General features: G+C 30.3%; 2 protein-coding genes and 1 long non-coding RNA gene across 3 annotated transcripts; 1 reads left to right on the forward strand and 2 right to left on the reverse strand.

Moving 5' to 3' along the window:
• Window positions 1,152-7,245, reverse strand: LOC109354566 (aspartic proteinase-like protein 2). The gene is made up of 9 exons (XM_019597174.1): window positions 7,000-7,245; window positions 3,677-3,806; window positions 3,359-3,582; window positions 3,007-3,234; window positions 2,534-2,696; window positions 2,124-2,417; window positions 1,863-1,923; window positions 1,566-1,637; window positions 1,152-1,430 (listed from the first exon to the last, which is right to left on the reverse strand). Exons 1-6 carry the CDS (start codon window positions 7,206-7,208, stop codon window positions 2,334-2,336), a joined length of 1,038 nt encoding a protein of 345 aa, XP_019452719.1. The 5' UTR covers window positions 7,209-7,245; the 3' UTR covers window positions 1,152-1,430; window positions 1,566-1,637; window positions 1,863-1,923; window positions 2,124-2,333.
• Window positions 14,949-15,512, reverse strand: LOC109354573. Its single transcript, XR_002108569.1, has 2 exons — window positions 15,423-15,512; window positions 14,949-15,258 (listed from the first exon to the last, which is right to left on the reverse strand). It is a non-coding gene; the product is annotated as an uncharacterized LOC109354573 (long non-coding RNA).
• LOC109354567 (ATP synthase subunit d, mitochondrial) lies at window positions 19,080-21,340 on the forward strand. The gene is made up of 5 exons (XM_019597176.1): window positions 19,080-19,304; window positions 19,558-19,639; window positions 20,567-20,631; window positions 20,743-20,829; window positions 20,904-21,340. Exons 1-5 carry the CDS (start codon window positions 19,134-19,136, stop codon window positions 21,003-21,005), a joined length of 507 nt encoding a protein of 168 aa, XP_019452721.1. The 5' UTR covers window positions 19,080-19,133; the 3' UTR covers window positions 21,006-21,340.

Here is a 21,880-nt window from a genome sequence, read left to right on the forward strand (position 1 = left end):
TAGCGACTAAGCTTCCACGCTCTGTTGTATTTTGGCTGCTCAATTACTGAACTTATGATCTTAGCATATCAAATGAAGATTAAACATGCGGCTTACTATTTTATGAGATCTTGGCGATTTTACGATCCTACGCTCTTCCTCGACGATTTCACCCGTGGTGGTGACATTGCATTCAAAGTGGACACGTGACTCGTTAGCTCTTTAAAACTCGTAAGATTTATCGATCCTATGAGTTAAATCGCGACTTTAACTACTATGTATATAAATATACTCTTCAGACTTTGCTAAGTGAGAGCCTCGTATATTGTACCACCATTTTAAGAGGGTAAGCTTGGTAATGTTGGTAAATTTATGAATTTTTCACACGTAGAGTCTAGGAAACTCAGGAGGAATACAGTCCTTATTCTATTATCTCAGCGACTCAGCCTGTTTGAATGACAGCTATTCTTAGCCAACAACATATAGGAAGAAAGAAACTCACGTGTAGTTTTTGTTGACTAGATGTTACTCATAGAGCACCAACCTTGCCATTATCATACTAAGGGTACCAATTGATTATAGTAGGTAGCTTCAAACTTTCAATGCATCGATAGAATATTGAGTGCAGTTACAAGAACCACAGAATCAGTGTCTCCACTCCATCCAAAACATATAAAAAATGACCAGTTTCAATTATGGGCTACAAAATGTGTGATAATGAGACGAGAAATTCTAACATGCACAGATAATCATGATAGAACACATTGAATCCTTTCTAGCACAAAGTGTTGGAACATGGAAGAGCATTATGTGAAGAAGAAAAATGAGAATAATGTTGAATTGAATACTCTGCAGGTGATACTAAAAATGATTAAGGAATATAGATAGTTCACGGTACAATACTTAAAATTGAAGATGAGAAAGAAAAATATCTAGTTAAGGATTCATGCATCCATGTAGAAGTGAGTAGAACATTGAATTCTGAATAGGATCTAATATTTCTAATTGTGCATAATTCATTTAGGAGTGACCACAATCTAAAAACTGATGTAATGAGAAGTTCAAAGTCCTGTGATGCTTCAGGCAGATTAGAAATTGAATTGTTTCTAGTTAATATTTATAGAAACGTCTCAAAAAGCAATATAAACATTAGATGCTAGTTGCATGANTAATAAAATAACTTTTATTTCTTCATCATAGTAATGCAAGAGTCAACATCATACAAATTATAACATTGTAGAAATATAAATACTATTCTATAGTAATAACAATTATTTAGTTACATCATTATTAAAATACTTCCTCTAGAGGGCCTAATAACTATATGAATATCAATGTTATGTATGTCAAGAAAGCCAACATTATCGTTATTGTCAACTTTTGAGGTCTTCCTCCCTTCTCACTTTTGTTTTTTCTGATTGATGGAGTAGAGACATTAACAGGTAATGAACCTACATCAATCATTTAAATTGAATATATTAAACTAAGTTATACAGAATCAAAGATAACCTAAATACTTAATTTAATTATACTTGATACTCTTAGCTCATATAACTTTATAGTAGTGTAGGTTAAGTGAAACTTACAATTATAGTTAGTCCACCCAATTCGTTGACTATCAAGATCATAGACAAAAAATTTGTCCTTTAATAAAACATCTGCCAGAAAAGATGTATTATCGTCAATATCTTAATCTTAAAGAAGAGATAATATGATAAGTCACATAATAAACAAATACTTTTAAATTGATTGTGAATAATTTTTAAGATTTAACTATTTGAACTTTGGTCATATACAAAACTTATTTTATATATTATGTCAATACATCTCACAAAATAAAATAGCATAAACATAGGATCTAAGTTTTTAGAGTGCTAATATACCTCCTATTATTGTTACATCTTGGGTTTTCTGAAAGCCAAGGCACGACACTCCTCTACCAAACTGTAACGCACAAGTCATCACCACACTAGTGAGATAACATGAAAATAAATAGTACAAAAACTATAGTACTTGATGTATATGAGGAATAAACACATGTAATTATTCAAAGTAGGCGATCAGACCTAGAATTAACCATAAAAGTCTTTGCAAATCATTACTATAGACTAATCGTATGAAAAAGTTGAAGCTTAAATACTTACCCTTGAAACCGACATAAGGTAATCTTGTGGTCTTAAAACCAGAGATGCATCGTTAGCAAAGTTTAGACGTATTAGAGGAAAGATGTTACTGACACTCAACACACTAGAAAATAAAGAATTGTTTAGAGAGTGTCAGAAAATCCTCTATTTTTAACATGCACACAATTAAAAAATGGCAAGAAATAATCCACAAAAATATCTATGAACAATTCAACTTAACCCGGAAGTTAATAAGTAACACTGAAATCCATCGTAAATAAAAGTGCGTTGAGATTGTGGAATTGTATGATTAAGCTGCATCAATAATATATTTGTCATTAATTATTTATAAATATGGAAGAAAATAAATGGCATCTCATTGTTGTTAAAAACACATGATGGAGCGCATTAATAGTCAAAGAAAAACTCACCGTGTTAATAATGGGATTGTAGGCCCCTTCGATAAAGTACGCTAGAGTTGTTCCAGAATCAATGATGGCACCTTTGTTATTTGATGTTATAAAAACTGATGGGTCGATCTCCAACATGTGCCCATTGATATTGATACTCTCCAGATTTAAATTGTAATAAGGCCTAGAATATTTTCCAAATAAGTTATTAATGTAAATATTTTCCAATAAGTTTCATTCAAGTATTTCCCATATAAATAGTTTTTGTGTAGTAACATATTTAATCTAACTTCTATGTATTATTTGACACAATAATGAACACATGTCTTCCTTTAAAAATGACAAGACAAGATGATAGACATAAAAGAAGTGACTCATAATTTGTTATGGTACATTTTATCAAAGAATGGAGATGGCCAATATATATAACACCACAAAAAGTGTTACATGTAGAATTAAAATATAGCATTTTATTGTATACATAATATACTTACTGTTTTGGAATAAGTGGACTATAAGTCATGTTTGGCTCCACAACCTCACCGAGAATAAGCATGCCACCACCACTAGTGTCTCCTTTTAGACAATGAGAGAATACTCTAGGAGCTTTTCCTTGTGAGTAGAGCTGAGAGATGACAGATGTGTCTTGTTTCCCAAACCCCAATATTCCATCAAGTGCTCTCTCATACAAAGTCAATCTCCCAGTTCGCATGTTGCTACAACTATTCCATAATATATCATACAAGGTAATGTTTCCAAAATTTAAACTTTTCATGAAGAAAAGAAGAAGCAAATAAAAAGATTAGAAATTTTATTTTAAACTAGCTAAGGGTCATGATAACTCACCCAAAAACTAACGACCCATACAAATTTAGTGCCATTGGTCCCTTTGACATATTGGAAACATACATTAAATCTGAAACAATGTAGCCTGATGTCCCGCCACCATCTTCATACTGGTTGTTAAAGCTACAACGGTTGTTGGTGGAACAAATTTCACACATGTGATGTGAACAAGGGATGATTGAAGATGTCGATGAACTTACGGGGTCAAAATAATTGAGTTTAATCTATAACAAAAGCCAATAATAATGATATTGATCTTATTATTCTACAATTAAAAACTTGGAATTTAATTTTCAAATTAGGAAAAAATAAATTTACTAGGAGATCGCTAGTTTGAGGACAACCATTGCAGGAAACACAACTGACCCATGAAGTATCACTACCAGTGTCAATCTGCACATGAAATTCCCTTGGAGGAGAACCCAAATATATAGTTGTATAGTAAAGTCTGCACTAAGCCATACATTTCAAATTTAATAAAAAGAAATGAACATAATTTGAAAATGCAAAACATAAACTTAATCAACAATATTGAAGGAAACATAATTGATGAACACAAAATATCAATAAATAACACATTTGTACATGACACCAACTCTTACTTAGAGTTATCAAACTGTATTTACCATTTGATTGGTTAATTGCTCAAATAAATTAGTTTGATCTCCAGTTAGATTAGTGTATGTATATAAGAACCATTGACCTATTAATTAAATACACTTCAATTTTTTTTATTGATTCATAATGATATCAAATCTCTTTCTCTTGGCGACTTCTTATTTAACTCGTGTCGTGACCCGATTTTTAGTTGGAAGACTGGCTCTGCAACTTAGGAAGAGGCGAACTTGATATCTACCTCTCCCAATTGATTTGGAGTCGTCACTACGTTTTTTGCGGTTAAAACATAGAAAACTCTCTTTTATGCTCGATTTGGATAACTTGGTCTTTTGAACAAGAGTTATGAGCTCGGGAGTCGATTACGAAACGGGGAAGGTATTAGCACCCCGTCCGCCCGTATTAAAACGGTATCCTCGCTAATCACATGGACTCTCCTACCCTTACACAATTTATTTAATAAGAATTTAATTACTAAAGCAAAACATTTTATTTTTATATTTGAGTCTGACAAGAATTTACCCTGCTCCTACGTATCCCTCGGTGCAATAGGGAAATCAAGACTGTGTAGGGCAGGGAATGAAAATTTATCCCTAGTGCGCTTAGCCTATGGAAGAGAATGGAAATTTATCCCTATGGCGCTTAGCCCATGGTAGGGAATCAAAATTATCCCTAGGGTGCTAAGCCCATGGAAGGGAATTCTTGTGATTTAATCGTCTTTATGGCATAAGGATATCAAAATGCAATGATATCCTCATAACATTCAGGCATGAAGACGTTTTTAGGGACAAAAGTCCCAATTTATGAATGATGATGAACAAAATTTAGGTTATGCTTCCTGTGTCCTAAATAAGGTACACTTACAAGGGTTTGAATAGTCTAAAGGTAACAACCTTCTGGCGAGGTACTAGGTCTTGATAAGAGCTTTAGATTTCTAGGTCACCAGATTGCATCCAATCTTAAAAGAAAGGAAACCCAAAATATTGTAGGTTAGAAACAAGAGGAGTCTAGCCCATTGAGCGTCTAACTCACAATATCTGGTAACAATTTGGGTGATTCATCATGCTTATACCAGTAAGATTGAATCTAATACCAGGCAAAGCAGATGTCTCTTCTATCTCAAACTTAATCTCTAATACCCAATTATAGGGCATATGTGTGTGTTTACTCGAGTGTACTGTGTTGGTGTGTGAGGAAGCGTACAAATCTTTTAAAAATAAATTCTCATCCCCAAAAGCTGCAACAATAATCAAACGTGAAGTTCACAGATAATAGATAAAGTAAAAGTAAAGCAGATAATTAACTGTAGAAAAACTATGACAAACAAAAAATGGGTATTTAATTCCATGAGTTAGCAGTTTTAGGCATGATCCTCTTATGGGTATCCCAGCAGAGTCGTCAGTTATCGCGACCCAATTTTCGGTTGGAAGGCCGACTCTAAGACTTTGGAAGAGACGAACTCGATTTCTACCTCTCCCAATTGATTTGGAGTTGCCATTACATTTTTTTGTAGTTAAAACGTAGAAAACTCTATTTTATGTCCGATTTGGATAACTTGGTCTTTTGAACAAGAGTTTTGAGCTTGTGAGTCAATTACGGATTGGTGAAGGTATTAGCACCCCGTCCACAAGTATTAAAACGGTACCATCGCTAATCATATGGACTCTCCTACCTTTTATTTAATAAGAATTTAATTACTAAAACAAAACATTTTATTGTTATATTTGTGTCTAACAAAAAAATTTCTTCTCGTACATATCCCTCGGTGTAATGGGGAAACCAGAACTACATAGTTCTGAATTTTACCGTAGTGAATAACAAACCTATTAGGGTCAAGTATTCTCATAGGGATCCTAGTAGTATTTGCAAGAGTGGCACTACAAATATTTTTATGAAGAATTTGGACTAAGATAATTAATCACAAAGGCTTCCATGATAAATTTTATGCCTTTGGACAAATTCTTTCATGCACAATAGCGACTGATGCTTCTCTCCAATCTAAATAAAAGGCTATGGTTTTGTTCAGTTAAACATACACCCAAGAGGCTGCACAAAATGCTATTGATAAATTGAATTATAAGCAGGTGTATGTAGTTCATTTCTTAAGGAAGCAAGATAGAGACAATGCTCTCAACAAGACAAAATTCAAACCTATTAAAAATTTGATGACAAGGAGTGGTATGTTGGTAAGGCTATGAAGGAGAGCAAAACTCAAAGGGCGTTTTGAGCATAGTATAAAAGAGGTTGCTGAAAAATATCATGGTTTGTGAACTTGTAAAGCCGAAAGAATTACATGATCATACAAGGTTTGTGAACTTGGATGTATCATGGTTTGGAACAATATATTACATGATCATACAAGGTTATGCGAGACACAAGTGGAGTAAGTAGAGGATTTGTTGCATTTTCAACTCCTTAGGAAGATGAATGGTAAAATGATCCCTGGCAAACCTCTATATATATGTTGCTCTTGCACAGAGAAAAGAAGAGAGAAGAGCAAGGTTATAGGCACATCATTTTTCTTAAAATGTGATTTCACACATTTATTATGAAACTGAGAATAATTCAAAACTGGATATTATAAAGTATAAATATGACATGTTTCTTTCATGTTTGATGTTTTCACAAATATGCATAAATATTTTTGGTACCCATCAGTATTTTAGGCATGGGATTGGGACCTATGAAGCATTTCATTGGTGGGTAGTTATTTTTTATCATATGTTTTTGATTTTTTTTATAATATTCACAAGTTTGTTTCTTGTAGTTGTTTTCATTGTCATTTTAGGATTTGAAGAATGCATATTTTGTTGTAAATTGAGAAGGGTGATGACTTGTTGTTAAAGTAACTGCAGCATAAGATGGAGAAGATTGTTGTCAAGATTGTTGGACCGAGGAGTAGGCCCTGCCTAACAACCCTAGCAGCCAGTGCCAATGACGATGCATCAGAGGAAGCATCTAATCTAAAAGATGAAGAAAAAAATAATTTTAAGGTAAACTAAAAGAGCATAAACAGAATTCATTACCCAGCTTGAAAGGTTCCATTAACAGGGAGGTTGATAACACTAGACTGTAGCATTCTTCCATGTCTGTGTATATCCATCTCCCTAAGTTGATTCAGCTCCATTCCATGATTAGGAAGTGCTCTTTGTAGTGTTAGAAATGTTGGAGCCGCAGAAACCAACATGAAGAACAATAAGGAGGAGAGAAAAACAGCCAGCATTGATGGAGACATGAGGAGACTAAAGGAGAGGTTAACGTGTAAGTATGCCATACCAATCTGTTACAAAAACAAGAATTGTTATACACTTTGATAACTAGCACACTACCCATTAATACTATTCAATCATAGATTAAACATAAAGGAGAAACAAGAAAGGGAGAGAGACCAGAAAATAACCTTGAAATTCTTCTGAGTTCTGAGATTAATTTGTAGAGTGAAGAACTTGAAATGTCTATTTATACAACAACTGGGGCAATGTTACATTGCTTAACCGGATGGCTTCCTTCCCTAAATGGATGTTCCTTTGAAAAAATAAAATGCCACCATTTTTGGAAGGAAGGAAAAGCAAAAGTAGTTGAATTGCTGGAATATGACTACGGAATGCAGAAATAGGATAAAGGTTGATGTTCATGAAGTTGGTGTTGTTTTTGTTTCCATGCACCATCTTAATTATTCAGAATGTGAGAGAAGGCGCAAGAGAGAAGAAAGAGATAAAGAGTTCTCACATGCATGCTACTTGTATTACCATTACAAGAATACTAGACTAGATGATATGAATCTCTTCTTCATTCATGTAATATAAGCCAAAGTGGTTTTTTTATTTTGCTGTACTTTGAATGATTTTACTTTACTTTAGTAGCTTTATGAAAACATAGGTTGCTAAAATTAATTGCCATTACAACTACTACACTAGATGATATGAAACTGACTCAAATTAATTGCCAAAGTGGTTTCTTTTTTCTTTTTTTTGCTGCAGAATTTAACAAAAAGAGTACCTAAATTGTGAAGAGCTGAAGTGAAATCCTAAATTCTTGTTTCACTGATTTGCAAAAACACAAGCTTTCACTTGTGGCATGAATGTGTAAATGTGTAGACGAATATCCTAAATTCTTGTTTCACTGATTTGCAAAAACACAAGCTTTCACTTGTGGCATGAATGTGTAAATGTGTAGACGAATAAGAACCTTGAAATTTCTCTCTCATGTCCATTTAGGAAACAATAGGGGCAAGGTTGAGGGTTCATAGATTGCTTCAATGGGTGGCATTTCTTCTCCAAATGAGTGATCCATTGATAAAATAGATTCCACCATTTTTAGAATGAGGGAAAAGCAAGTGTAATAATTGACGGACATGTTATTAACACAGCATCCAAATGCAAAAAAAAAAGGATTAGTTAAATTATTAGATGTACTGTAGTTTTTAACTTAAGTGTTATATAATATCCCACAATATACTATTCTTTATAAATTTGTTAGATGTATTTTACATTTTTTGTTTCGGCCAACAAGTTAGTTAAATTAAATATTATAATTTTTTAAAGTTAAATTCAGGACAAAGTAGTTATCCAAAATCCATATAAGAAAATTCAAAAATTATACATCATTTCCTTTTAACGTTTTAATAAATAATACTAATATCCATAATTAATTACCTAGTAAGTAAGTAAACAAATAAATAAGAGGAGAAATTCGTTTACACCCAATAATCTAAATCATTTATTTTCTTAAATACAATAGACCAAAAGGTGAAACTTAAAAGTTATTTAAGATTTATTTTTTCTCTCGTCACATATTTTACTCACCTTTCTAATTTGTTGGTTTAAGAAAATGAATTATTAAGATTGAGTGTAACTAGTGTAATTTAATTTGGATGTCAACTAATACTATCATAGAGTTTATGACTCCCAGGCAATCACATGAATTCAAAAACCCATTAGAATAGTTAATTACAGGCTGGTAACTTCTGCAGTTATTCAAAAGCAAAAGACTTCACTTTTGTTCATGATTAATTAATAGTTTTGAGTTCAAGTTCCTATAAATACATCTATATTAAATATATTTTGTATGAAGATATTATCACCTGTCATACTCACCTCGAATACAAAGAATATAATAGTCATGGATAATACTTGTGTTTCAAAGCAAAATAAATATACCACATATGTGCAAACTATCTTAATAGAACTAAGTAAATATTCAAAAGTAAGAATTGGTCACTAAAAAATGCTAAATAAGGCATGCATTTAATATGTAAATATTCAAAACCAAACTTTCCCATATAAAGTTTCTGTTATTTAATTTCATTATGGATGTGTTGACTCAATCTATGATATAATTGTTTATTAGCTAAATGTTTTGTAATAGAGTTCCTTGCTTAAGTGTGGCTACCTATACGTTGCACAAGAATATGAAGGATATGTAAGCAAATAATATTAGTTGACTATAAGTAAACAAAATTATAAATTTATAAATCTATACAAAATATTTTTGAAAGTTAAAATCAATTTATGTACTCAGTCACAGTTTCAATTTACAAATTGTTTGTCTAAAAAAGTTGGACTCCATTTATGATTCACATTAATAAATGTAAGTAATTTTTATTATTTTTATGGCTCTTGATTATTATTAATTGTTTTTAAATTCATAGAAAATGTTTAAAAATAATGCAAGAGTACTACAGCTTCAAAACCAAGCCATATTATATATATACTAATATTTTTGTTTATAACTTATTAGACATATTATAATTTTTTGTTTCAGTTCACAAGTTAGTAAAACTGAAGATCTAGCACACTACTCGTTAATACTTCACAAGTTAGTAAAACTGAAGATTATAACTAGCACACTACTCGTTAATACTATTCAAACATGGATTAAATATAAAAGAGAAACGAGAACTCAATGGGAGAGAAGGATTAAATACACAACAACAGGGGCAACCTTACATTACTTAATTGAATGGCTTCCTTACCCAAATGGAAGATCCATTCAAAAAAAGATGTCACCATTTTTGGAAGGTGCAAGAAAGAAGAAAGAGATAAAAATTCTCACATGCATACTACTTTCATTCATGTAATATAAGTCAAAGTGGTTTCTTTATTTTGTTGTACTTTGAATGATTTTACTTTACTTTAGTAGCTTCATGAAAACATAGGTTGCTAAAAACTACTAACTGTATTTTTTTTTATTAAAGAAAAATCTGTTAAAAAGAATGGAAATTTATGGCCGGAGTGGAGCAAGGATCACATGTCTCAAAAATTTATGTCTCTATATCCTAAATCAATCATATTACAACAAATAATAAAATATTTTATATTTTTGTGATTTATTTTCTTAAATAGTTGACAATTTTTTGATAGAATTAATACACAATGAAATATCAAAATTTTGGACGGATAATCTCCACTTTCCTGTTGGGTGCAAGAGTGATAAAGAGTTGTAACATACATACATGTCTTTTCTCTCCTGTTTAAAGCTAACTATATTGTTTTATATGTCAGTAAAAAAAATCAAAAATCATTGCTAACTTATTTTACAAACAATGATAACATGAAAACAGTCTAATTGGTTGGGAGGATAACATTTTTGGACAATTAATTTCTATTCATTATAAATATATAGCTAATGGATGGATATAGTAGACCTTACATTTCACAACCCAAAAATTGACTTGCAAAATCTAAGTTCCCACTTTAAATACTAATTCTATCTTATATCAACATTTTGGATATTCTTATGAAAATTAAGTAGTTTAGGTAATATAGTTTGCTTCACTAAATATATTAAAAATGAATGTAATATTTATGCACTGTTAATATAAATATTTATATATAGTAAATATATCATATATCGTTCATTTATATTTATTTTTTAAGAGTCATGATGATTGAAATGAATGATAGATGATAAATTAACCCTATATCACCTTCATTACTATTATGATTCATTTAATTACTTTTTCCAGTCTATTCTATGTTAATTGATTACTATTTTCTTAATAGAATAATTAATGTAATTAGAAAGACAAAACAATACCTTTATTTCATAATTAATTAAACAGTAAGTAAACAAACAAATAATAATAATAATAATAATAATAATAATAATAATAATATAGATGTCTTTTTGTTATTTAACAAATTTCATGTAGCTTTGTTAAATTGTTCGTCCAATAAGCTACTTATGCATATATAATATTTTAGCTACAAACAGAAAGTTTTCAACTAGTTTCTCAACCATAAAAGCATAAACTATCACATATATAAGCTAGTTTTAGTCAACATCATTTTTCAGTTTTGAGTAAACTTCTCAATTTCGAAGTAATTGTTTCAAATAGAGTTTTGATGAAAACAGGAATGAGTACAAATACCATGTACATATGCATCCACTACTAATCAGAAGAAAAAGGCAAATATTATTAGTTGCATTAGATGTACAAAAAGAATATGCTCTGCATATTCCTCACCAACAACATATCTCATAACCATTACAAATACTCAACTCAGTTCAAAAACAAATGCATGGATGTGTGGCAAGGTATTAATGTAACAAAAAGACGCTACTATAACCATTACAAATTCATCAACCTTATTAGGATCATACATCTCAATAGAACAATAAATGAATTCCGGAAGATGCCGGGTCCACATATGTAAAATGTGCCAAACAACATATAATAAAGTAAGGACTCGCTAAGAGCCAAACACAAAGTTAGCAGAAACATGTGGAGAGTGGAGACTACCTTAAACAAAAGAACAAATTCCCCAAGTGTTTCAGAGAAACAGTGTATGTCCTATATCTCCATCTAGAAGCACTCTTAGCCTGCTCTACTAGATGGCCAATTAAAATGCAAATTTATGGTCAAATGAAAAAATATCAACAAAGATTATAAAATGTTAAAAGTTGAAATTTTATTCAACATTTTCATAAGCTAAATGATTACTACAATTAGTATGTGCAGTGTAATAATTAAAAAAATAAAAAATTGACATGTTATATGGTATTGAAAATAAAAATTATTTGTGATGGTAACAAAATTGTCCTATGTTAATTATCCCCTATGTGTGATGCACATGCATAGGACTCGCCCAATTAATACTTACCAGTGACACTTTTTTTAAAACTAGGATGCTAAAGCACCCCAAAGAAATTATTAATAAAAGACAAAAAGAACTATTACTAGTGACATTTTATAAGATACATTTGAGAATAGAATCAAAAGCTGAATTTATATCAATTAATGCTTTATATTTTCAACAAATTAAGCATTGTTATCTCGCTTATTTAAAGATAAATATGGTGTTGTTAAAAGCAATTAATAATTATCAAGGGCCATAAAAAATAGTAAAAATTATTACATTTACTGATGTGAATCATATATTACTACATCATATGTTGGAAGTATAAAAAATTATTATAGGGTAATTGCATAGACTATTTTATGTTTCTAATTACAATGTTTGGTTCTATTACAAAAATACTAATTAAATAACATAGAATGGAAAAAGTGAATATGTGGTGATTTTATAAAAATATATCTAATTTTTTATATATTTATTAAGACAAAACATATTAATTAAACTGCTTAATTATCAGAAGAATATTCAAAATATTGATATAAAAAAGAATTACTATTTAAAGTGTGTACTTTGGTATATTTGGTTTCAAGAAATGTTTGATATTTTCAATTTTCAAAAAAACAATTTTCATTTCCGTGTTTTCATTTCCTCGTAACATGTGTGTTAATATCATTTTTATTTTCAAAGTAATTCATTCTAAACATTACAAACGAGGACAAAGTTATCTTTGAGAATTTGAGGTTCCAAATAGAGGAGATGATGAAACTTATTTTTCTACATTCCTGAAACTTATTATTATCCGCTTTCCTTTCTTCTCTTACTCTTATGTTGATTGGATGAGATATCTATCAACTTGTCTTTTCTCTTTGTTAATTACAAGGATTCAATGGATAGGAGTATCACTTGTTCTCCTAATATTTTTATCTCTTGATTAATAAAGTTTTCATTGCTGATAAAAAAAATCTAAATTTTAATCACCAAAGTAGTCAAGTAGGTGTCTACATATATGTTATTAGTTCCATTTCTTTTACAATGTATTTTATGTCAACAATATAATGAATATCTTTAATTGTTGAACTTAGTTATTAGTGGCCATAAAGATGTGTCAAAAAGTCATAACAAGCATCATACAAGGTGCTCTCCAAAAAAAGTTTAAATAAATTAGTAATATACAAGTGTTTTGTTATTTAATTAAGGTTAAAGTAACTTCAATGAACTTCAATTTTCAACCCAAAATCATATTATGATATCCATCATGAAACTATGAATTTCTAGAATACCATAAGAGAGTTGAAGAAAATTTGTTATGTTGAGAGATGAATAAATAAATTCTATTATAAAAATGTGTAATGGTCTAGATGAGTGAGGTACTCATTGTTTAATTTTGGTTTTTTGTTGATTACTGAAAAGAGTAACTGAAAAATATATTTTCCTCATTTCACATCTTTTGATGTTTTAAGGTTATGCACATAGTTTAAAAAATATTAAATTATATAAAAATTGGGTACAATTTGGCTAAAATATACACAATTAATGCACGTTGAAAACTATATTAAAAAATAAATAAATAAACATGTGGTGAAATGAGGAGTAATAAATAAGAGCATATAGAAAAAAGTAGAATATAAATGTGTATTAGTTTCCAAAATATCAAAAAATTGAAATAATATGGAAAAATTAAAACATCAAAAGGTATAAAATGAATGGAGTAACAAAATTATTAAAGATTTCAATAAAATGTAACTCCCTCATTATTAAAAATGTCGGAAATAACATTTTTCATTATCAAAATTTCCGAAAATGATACTCATGTTTTCTTATATATTAAATAAAAGCAACAATGCAAACATCAATGCAAATAATATGTTTTCACTTTCCTTATATGATTTCATTGACAATGAAGTCAGAAATGGGTCAAAATAAGCATACTCTTAGTGTCTTTTGGGCTATATATGTTGTCATATATATTAATTATTACAAAATATATAAATATATATTTGAACTTGAAAAATCATTGAATACCTGAAATTACCCACTACTGTTACGGGCACTTGGAAAAGGTGAGGGTATGAGCATGAGAATGTACTATCCATACTTGCCCCATTCATTGTCATCCCTAATTAGCTGTAAGGATAAAATTGGATATTTAGCTATGCTTTCATGAATTTCAAAAATGATAAGTAAATATGAAAAAATACGTTTTCCAAATTAAATAGGACATGTTCTTATATACATAAAATATCAGGTGAGTATATTAACCATTTTCAATATATAATATTTATAAAATTAAGTAATAATTTCAATACATTTATTTAGATCATAGTATTAAGTTACATGTGTTGAATTTTAATTGTAATTGATTTTACATCTCAAATATTAACCATGTATATTCATGTTTGGTATGGTCAATAAGAATTATTATTTGTAAACAAAAAAGGTTTTTTAATTACTTTTGATATTAACAATTTTCACAAAGATAGAACATGTTACTCATATCTATGGTCAAATTTTTATTTAGGAATAAAATGAAAAAACATATCATGAAAGATTATAAAATGTTAAAAGTTGAAATTTTATTCAACATATTGATAAGTATATATAATATAGATTTGGATATTACTTGATAATATGAGTTCAAATCTTCTACCATATTGCACAATCTATTAGTAAAATATGACGAAAAAGAGGTTTAATATATTTTTAATTATTTTATTTGTAAGTAATTAAAAATCTTAAATAAGGACTATGCTTGTACTCTTTTTAGATGGTAAACATTTCTGAGATCATATATGATATATTATTCAAGATGGAAGAAGTTGCCTCTATGTTTCAATTTCAATTGGATTATGTAATATTAGATATCATCTAAATTATAATAATATGCAATCCTTTTGTATATAAGATTATGATTATGGAAAATGTTTAAATATTAAGTTTTATTTAACATTTCAAGACTTTGTAAACTTTGATATTACATAATAATAAGATGTAATCCATCCTTATCATCATTTTATTATTCTTACACGCACACTTTTGATACTCATTCTTTGGATGCTTGGATGCGGATTTTGTCAAACGGTGGTGGTGGACAACAATATGTGTAAATACATTTGCAACCAGCACCATAAGTTCTTTCACATTCTAAATCTGAGTGACAAGGAAAATGTATAATGGGACCCCGCGCCTATGAATATTTGCACATATCTGTATCATATAAATAAAAGAAGAAAACTAAATTCATATCATACACTACAAGTAAATTTGGATGTATAATTACAGTATTTTGAAAATAATTTAGAATATAGAATTGGATCCATATATTTGGAGAAGAGACACAATAATAGTTGAAGTAAAAAACAAATTCTAACCTGATGCAAAGATGAAAAGCAATACGAAAGCCACTCTAACAATAGACATCTTCATATTCAAGTAATTTTTCATATTTGACACTTGATCTATTAAGCACACCTGAATGGATATCTCAATTAATTGTGAGTCCTCTTTATATAGTATGAGGGTGTTACAATGTTGAAAAGATGAATCAGGTCATTCAATAGTTTACATTTTCACTATTAGAAAATTTTCATCTCATTTATTCTAGGGTAGTTGAGTTGCTTTCAAAAGTCAAAATCTAATTATGACAAGAAATCAATACATTAATGTAAGATCTTAATTGATCATAATAAAATATGTTTTGAATGTTGGAATTTAAACTAAAAATGAGCATTCAAAGCAAAACATTTTGACAACAAAAAATGATTATTGATTCATTATATAAAGAATCTAATTATGTAAAATAATTTGCAATAACATCTCCAAAAAAAAACTCTCATGAAAATCGTGATAAAACTGATACGTTTTATTTTCTTGCTCATTTATTATTGTTACTCGCCATAAACTTCAGTCCAATATATTTTTTACTCACATTTTTAATAATCCTTGAATGATCTCATGTTTTGTATGACCTTTAATTTTTAGTCACATTTTAATAACCTTTAATTTTTAGGCACATTTCATATGGTAATCATTAAGTCCAATATAATTTTTCATTTTTAGTCACATTTTAATAAATTCTTAAGTGAAATGCAATAATTTATAAATGCATGAATGCACATGTTCTATAGTAGTGATATTTTTGTATAAAAAAAAATTTATCTGCATCGGTAAAAAATTTAGCCCCCTTTAATTATGGATCATGTGTGCACACTTTCCATACATGCCTTGGTCTAGCCATGTTAATACTCATAACCAATACTTGGAGGAATACTTATTTGTTCCGGAACATATTAGTGCATCCTTTTTTTGTGGTACATCAAACTTGCATTAATATAAAACTTATTCTCTGAATTTTGGACTAATATAAAATATTATTATCAGTAAACAAAAAACAATAAATAATTTCAAAGACTATAAATATTATAATTGGCACTTACTTTTTTTTTTAAGCAACTGTGCTCAAGCACAAGAAATTTTATAAAAAGAACCAAAAAAGGAAAAACAAAGGGGAGTTACATGTTCCTAAATCTATAATTAGGAAGACCAAGAAGGTTCCTATTATAATCATTGATAATAAAACAAGGTAATGTATTCCAATTTGTACTATTTCTAGACTTGGCACCAAAAGAGGCCAATTTGTCAGCACAAGAGTTGCCCTCTCTATAAATGTGTGTGATTTTCCAATTGAACAAATCCAGAATTTTGGTACATCTTTGCCACTTGTTATGAAGTTGCCAAGGGGGATTAGACTCTCCTCTGAAAATTTGCACCACCAAAACAGAATCTACCTCAAGCCAAATTCTTAACCAACCTTTCTTGTAAGCCAAGGAAATTGCTTTGATAGCAGAATAAAGTTCTGCATAAATGGCAGACTGTATATTCAGATAGGAGCCGAATCCAAGAAGGAACACACCTTTATGATCTCTAAATATGCCTCCTCCACCCGCATGACCAGGACAACCGAAAGCCGCCCCATCTGTGTTAACCTTTATCCAACCACTCGAGGGAGGCAGCCAAAGAACTTCTATAATCTTAGGAGCAGAATTGTAGTGGATACTGACTTTGAAGTGCTTGATGATGATTAGATCATTGATAGAAGGATTAGCAGTTATTGTAGAGCAATTGCCTGAGATAGATGTGTCCCTAATTATCCTAGCAATTGCTTGATTGAAGGTGACCACTCTGTCCTCAAATCTAAGTTGGTTTCTGCAAAACCAAATGGTTGCAATTGTGCTAACAAAACAAATTAACAAAAGTTGTTGAAGCTGCTTGCTGAGATTTTGGTTGCAAGAGATGATCAACTCTTTTATTGAGTTTAAGTTGATTTTGATTGAGAAAATATACATAAGCCAGTTCCAAATATTGGCACTTACATTTAATGCTATATTATCATATATGGTAGTCCAACTTTTTTAGACAATAAATTTGTGAATTGTGAATAGTGGATGAATAGTGGATGAATACATTTTTTTAAGCAAGGGTGTCAAAGCACCAACTGATATATTACTAACAAAGAGGCCAAACAGAGGAAACAATTACATATTTTTAAACCTATAGTTAGGCAATAAGTATCTATTCCTATGAAATTCCGTAGCAAGAAATGGGGGAACCGAATTCTACCAGGAGGTGGTTCTAGAGTTCACTTCATAGACTGCTAGTTTATCCGCACAAGAATTTCCTTATCTGAAAATATAAGAAACATTGAGCCTCAAGGAAGGAATTATCCTCTTGCATTGCTCCCAGTAATTGCTAAACTTCCAAGGAGAATCTTTGTTGCCCTTAACAATCTCAACCACCAAACTAGAATCACACTCCAACCAAACCTCTCTCCAACCCTTCAAGCTAGCTATCTGAATTGCGGATGAATACATGATTGATTCTGACTGAAAAATATTTTTTCTAGATTTCTACATGCATAATTAATTTTATTTATTGTCCGTTAATATTTTTTTTTTACCTATCCTTTATATCATTGTGGAAAGTATAGGTAGTCACACACCAATAGTTTACATTTTCAACACATGAAAATATCCTGTCTCATTTATTCTAAGATAAATGTGTTACTCTAAATGGTCAAATATTAATTATAATAAGAAGATAATTGTGTTACTCTAAATATTTATTCTAAGATATAATTATGTAAGACCGCAATGGATAGCTATATATATACCACAATATCAAATGTTATTGTTTGGACTTGTCCTGACATTTTATAGACCACCTGCTGAGAAAAATTGAGACTTTATTTGAGCTTAAACGAAAATGAGAAATTAAAGAAAATCATGATGAAAAAATGAGTAATCATTGATTATAAAAGTAATTTAAAATAACATTTAAACAAAAACAATTCTCATAAAATCATGGAGCATGTAATATATTTTATTTTCTTGCACATTTGTTATTGTTACTCATTTAAGACATTGATATAATATATTTTTTAATTATTAGTTACATTCTTAAGGGATCTCATATTTTTTACACTAAGGGAAGACCCTAATTTTAGTTCTATCAGTGATAGTATAATATAATTATTACTACAATTAGTAAAATATATTATGTACAATATAATAATTAAAAAAATAAAAATTGACATGTTCTATGGTATTTATTTTTTTGAGTAAAACAATCAAAAAGATGAAAATAAAAATTATTTGTGATGGCAACAAATTTGTCCATGTTAATTATTGGCCATGTGTGATACGCATGCACAGACAGGCCCAATTAATACTTACAAGTGACACTTATTAAAAAAAATTATCACTTATTCAGAAAAATATTAGTATGTTATATATAAGTTGACATGGTACCTTATTTAACAGAAAAAGAAGATACATATGAGAATAGAATCAAAGTTAAATTTATATCAAGTAATACTTTATATTTTCAGCAAACTAAAGCTGAAGCATTATTAACAATATTGGGCCCGCAAAAAGAAACAATAATCTAGATAACATTACGGGCCGGTCCATATTCAACCCGGCCCATATTACGAAGCAATGAAGAGATAGCAGTACATAAGAGATTCTTCTCTCTTATTTGTGTTTGGTAGCAGAGAGAAAGAGAAAGAGAAAGAGAGAACGAAAATGAGCGGAACAGTGAAGAAAGTGAGCGATGTAGCATTCAAGGCAGGGAAAGCCATCGATTGGGAAGGAATGGCGAAGCTTCTCGTTACCGATGAAGCTCGCAAGGAATTCTCCAATCTCCGTCGCGCTTTCGACGAGGTTAACTCTCAACTCCAAACCAAGTTCAGTCAGGTACTGTTTCCTTCATTTTTTCATCAGATCTAAATTTTTCGATTCGGATCCTATAATTAAGATGCTATATTATAGAATTACTAGCTTTTGCGCTCAATTTTTGTATCAACGTGTTAGGTTATATGTAATTTTTTGTCGAACCCTTGAATTCGACATCTTATTGAAAATGTTTTGTTTTATAACAGAGATGGCGTAGTTAATATATATTTAATTTGTTAATCGATTGATGCTTAATCAATTTTCGCATTTGCAGGAGCCTGAGCCCATAGACTGGGATTATTATAGAAAAGGAATTGGTAACCGTTTGGTTGATATGTACAAGGAGCATTATGACAGTATGTTTTTTGAACTCTTCCGAATAGTTTCCCTATATGTTTTACTTTGCTTGGTTCATTCTTTGTAGCAACAACATGATTTAATTTTATGTTATTGGATTTGTTTCTTGTCATCAACTTTATTTTCTATATGACTATTGATTTAAATTCATTTTGTTGAAACATTTTCACTTGATATGCAAGCCAATGAATATTTTTTGTTTTACTTTAATTAAAATGTTGTCTTTCTGTTTTTTTCTTCAAAATTGTTCTCCCTTTAGAATATTGGGGAGAGAAGAGGAAAAACACACCTAATGTTAGTAAAATGTGGGTTTAAGTTTCAAGCAAGCATCAAAATCTTGAATTCGGATGGGTCCACTTCTTGCACTTATTGGTACCATATTGTTTTAGTATGGAATATTTGGGCAAGGGGGAAAATACAGCTCAAAATTTGATTCTAAAATACGCATTTTTTGTTGCCTCTCAATTGATTTCCTCATTTTGTAATCTATTGTGTTATGCATCTTAAAATACAGTATTACATTTTACGCATTATTGAGATTTTGGATCTGTTCCATCGTTTCTCCCACTTGTACAAGAAATCTGATACAACAGCATAGGCAATATTTTTCTGCTTCCTTCAAAATATGAATATATCTATTTGTCAATTAAACTTACAGAGATATTTTTGTTTCTGCAATATAAACTGCAAAGTAGTGCTTCAGCCCCACTTTGGTTTTCTGTTATCATCTTATAATGTCGAGTGGATCTGGAATCTGAATTCCTATCCATGCAAACAATTGGTTATTATTGAAAATCATACTGAACTTCCACACGTGTGTTTGTTATGTATACAGTATACAGCAAATAAGTTAGTCTGTTTCGTTTTTACTGTTATACCTACAACCAGTTCAACTTCTGATGTTTTCGTGCAATGATTATTTGCAGGCATAGAGGTCCCCAAGTTTGTTGACAATGTAACTCCTCAGTATAAGCCTAAATTTGATGCACTGGTAAGAACCTCTGTCAAGTCTTAATTTCCTATTTTATTTCATTCTCAATGTCAAATACATCACACACTTAAAGTTATGTGCCTGCTATGTATATGTAATTTCTGACTGCAGTTAGTTGAGCTTAAAGAAGCAGAGCAGAAATCTCTGAAGGAGTCTGAGCGTTTGGAAAAGGAAATTGCCGATGTACAAGAGTTAAAGGTAAATAGCAATCCCCACATATATTTTTCAGCTTAATAAATTTATAAATCTCTTACACTGATTTATTTTAACAGAAAAAGCTAAGCACCATGACAGCAGATGAGTACTTTGAAAAGCACCCTGAGCTGAAGAAGAAGTTTGATGACGAAATCAGGAATGATTATTGGGGCTATTGATTATTCAAAACTTCAAAGTGTAGCAAAACACCACATCTTTCACAAGTTGATGCTTTCGTTGCTGGTTTATTAATAATAATAACTACATCAATTTCATTGTAACTCGGTTCTCACTTTAAGTTCAGGGGTTCTTCATATAACCCAATTTCGGAGTTCTCTAAATTTTTGGTGCTTATGTAGTTAGTGATCTGAAAAGGAGGCTTTTGTTGTCAAGAGACTGCTGTATTGTGCTTTCAGTTCAGATGCAACAATTTCAAAGAAAATAATGTTGTTTCCCTGTTTTCTTGATAAAATTGTGTACCTGGTAAATAAAGATTTGTTTTTATTCAGTTTAACCGTATCACATAGCAGAACTGCAACTAGCGCATACCCTTGCATTTTCAAAGTGGTCAACAACATTATTTGTTTACATCTTGTTTTTTGTACTTTTATGTTGACCTTCCCTTCTCCTTAATGATCTAGTCATCAAATAAATTAATTAATTCAATTAGAATGTTATTTTATATATGTGGACCCATAAAACTATTTTCTACAGATCAGAGAAGCCTTCAAAATTGAAGTTGAAATTCCTTCAAATTCATGTAACTCTCATGAATTAAGTTTTGTGTTGCAAGTAACTTTGGTATCAAAATGTGACAAAAAATTAAAAACTGAAGTGAGAAAAACAATAAACTTGGGTATTCTTCCGTCCTAGCAATTAGGATTAGTCAACTCTGTTTGCCCACTAAGAACTGACCCATTACCAGGTAAACATGATATGGCTCACACGGTAGTTAATTATGCTTGGATGGTCCACTTAGCCATAGGAAATGATGATAGTGATAGGATATGACCAAATCAGCACCTGCAAAGTTCGATAATCTTCTTATATGTCA

This window comes from Lupinus angustifolius, chromosome LG08 (genome assembly GCF_001865875.1).
Source record: "Lupinus angustifolius cultivar Tanjil chromosome LG08, LupAngTanjil_v1.0, whole genome shotgun sequence".
NCBI lineage: Eukaryota > Viridiplantae > Streptophyta > Magnoliopsida > Fabales > Fabaceae > Lupinus > Lupinus angustifolius.

Excerpts from the sequence above, each read along its gene's own strand:
- LOC109354566 (XM_019597174.1), bottom strand. The coding sequence starts at position 7,208 with ATGTCTCCATCAATGCTGGCTGTTTTTCTCTCCTCCTTATTGTTCTTC. Across the intron at positions 3,583-3,676 it reads CTCAAACTAGCGATCTCCTA|ATTAAACTCAATTATTTTGA; the intron begins GTAAATTTATTT and ends CTTTTGTTATAG. Across the intron at positions 2,418-2,533 it reads ACAATCCCATTATTAACACG|CTTAATCATACAATTCCACA; the intron begins GTGAGTTTTTCT and ends TTATTGATGCAG.
- LOC109354567 (XM_019597176.1), top strand. The coding sequence starts at position 19,134 with ATGAGCGGAACAGTGAAGAAAGTGAGCGATGTAGCATTCAAGGCAGGG. Across the intron at positions 19,640-20,566 it reads GTACAAGGAGCATTATGACA|GCATAGAGGTCCCCAAGTTT; the intron begins GTATGTTTTTTG and ends GATTATTTGCAG. Across the intron at positions 20,830-20,903 it reads CCGATGTACAAGAGTTAAAG|AAAAAGCTAAGCACCATGAC; the intron begins GTAAATAGCAAT and ends TTATTTTAACAG.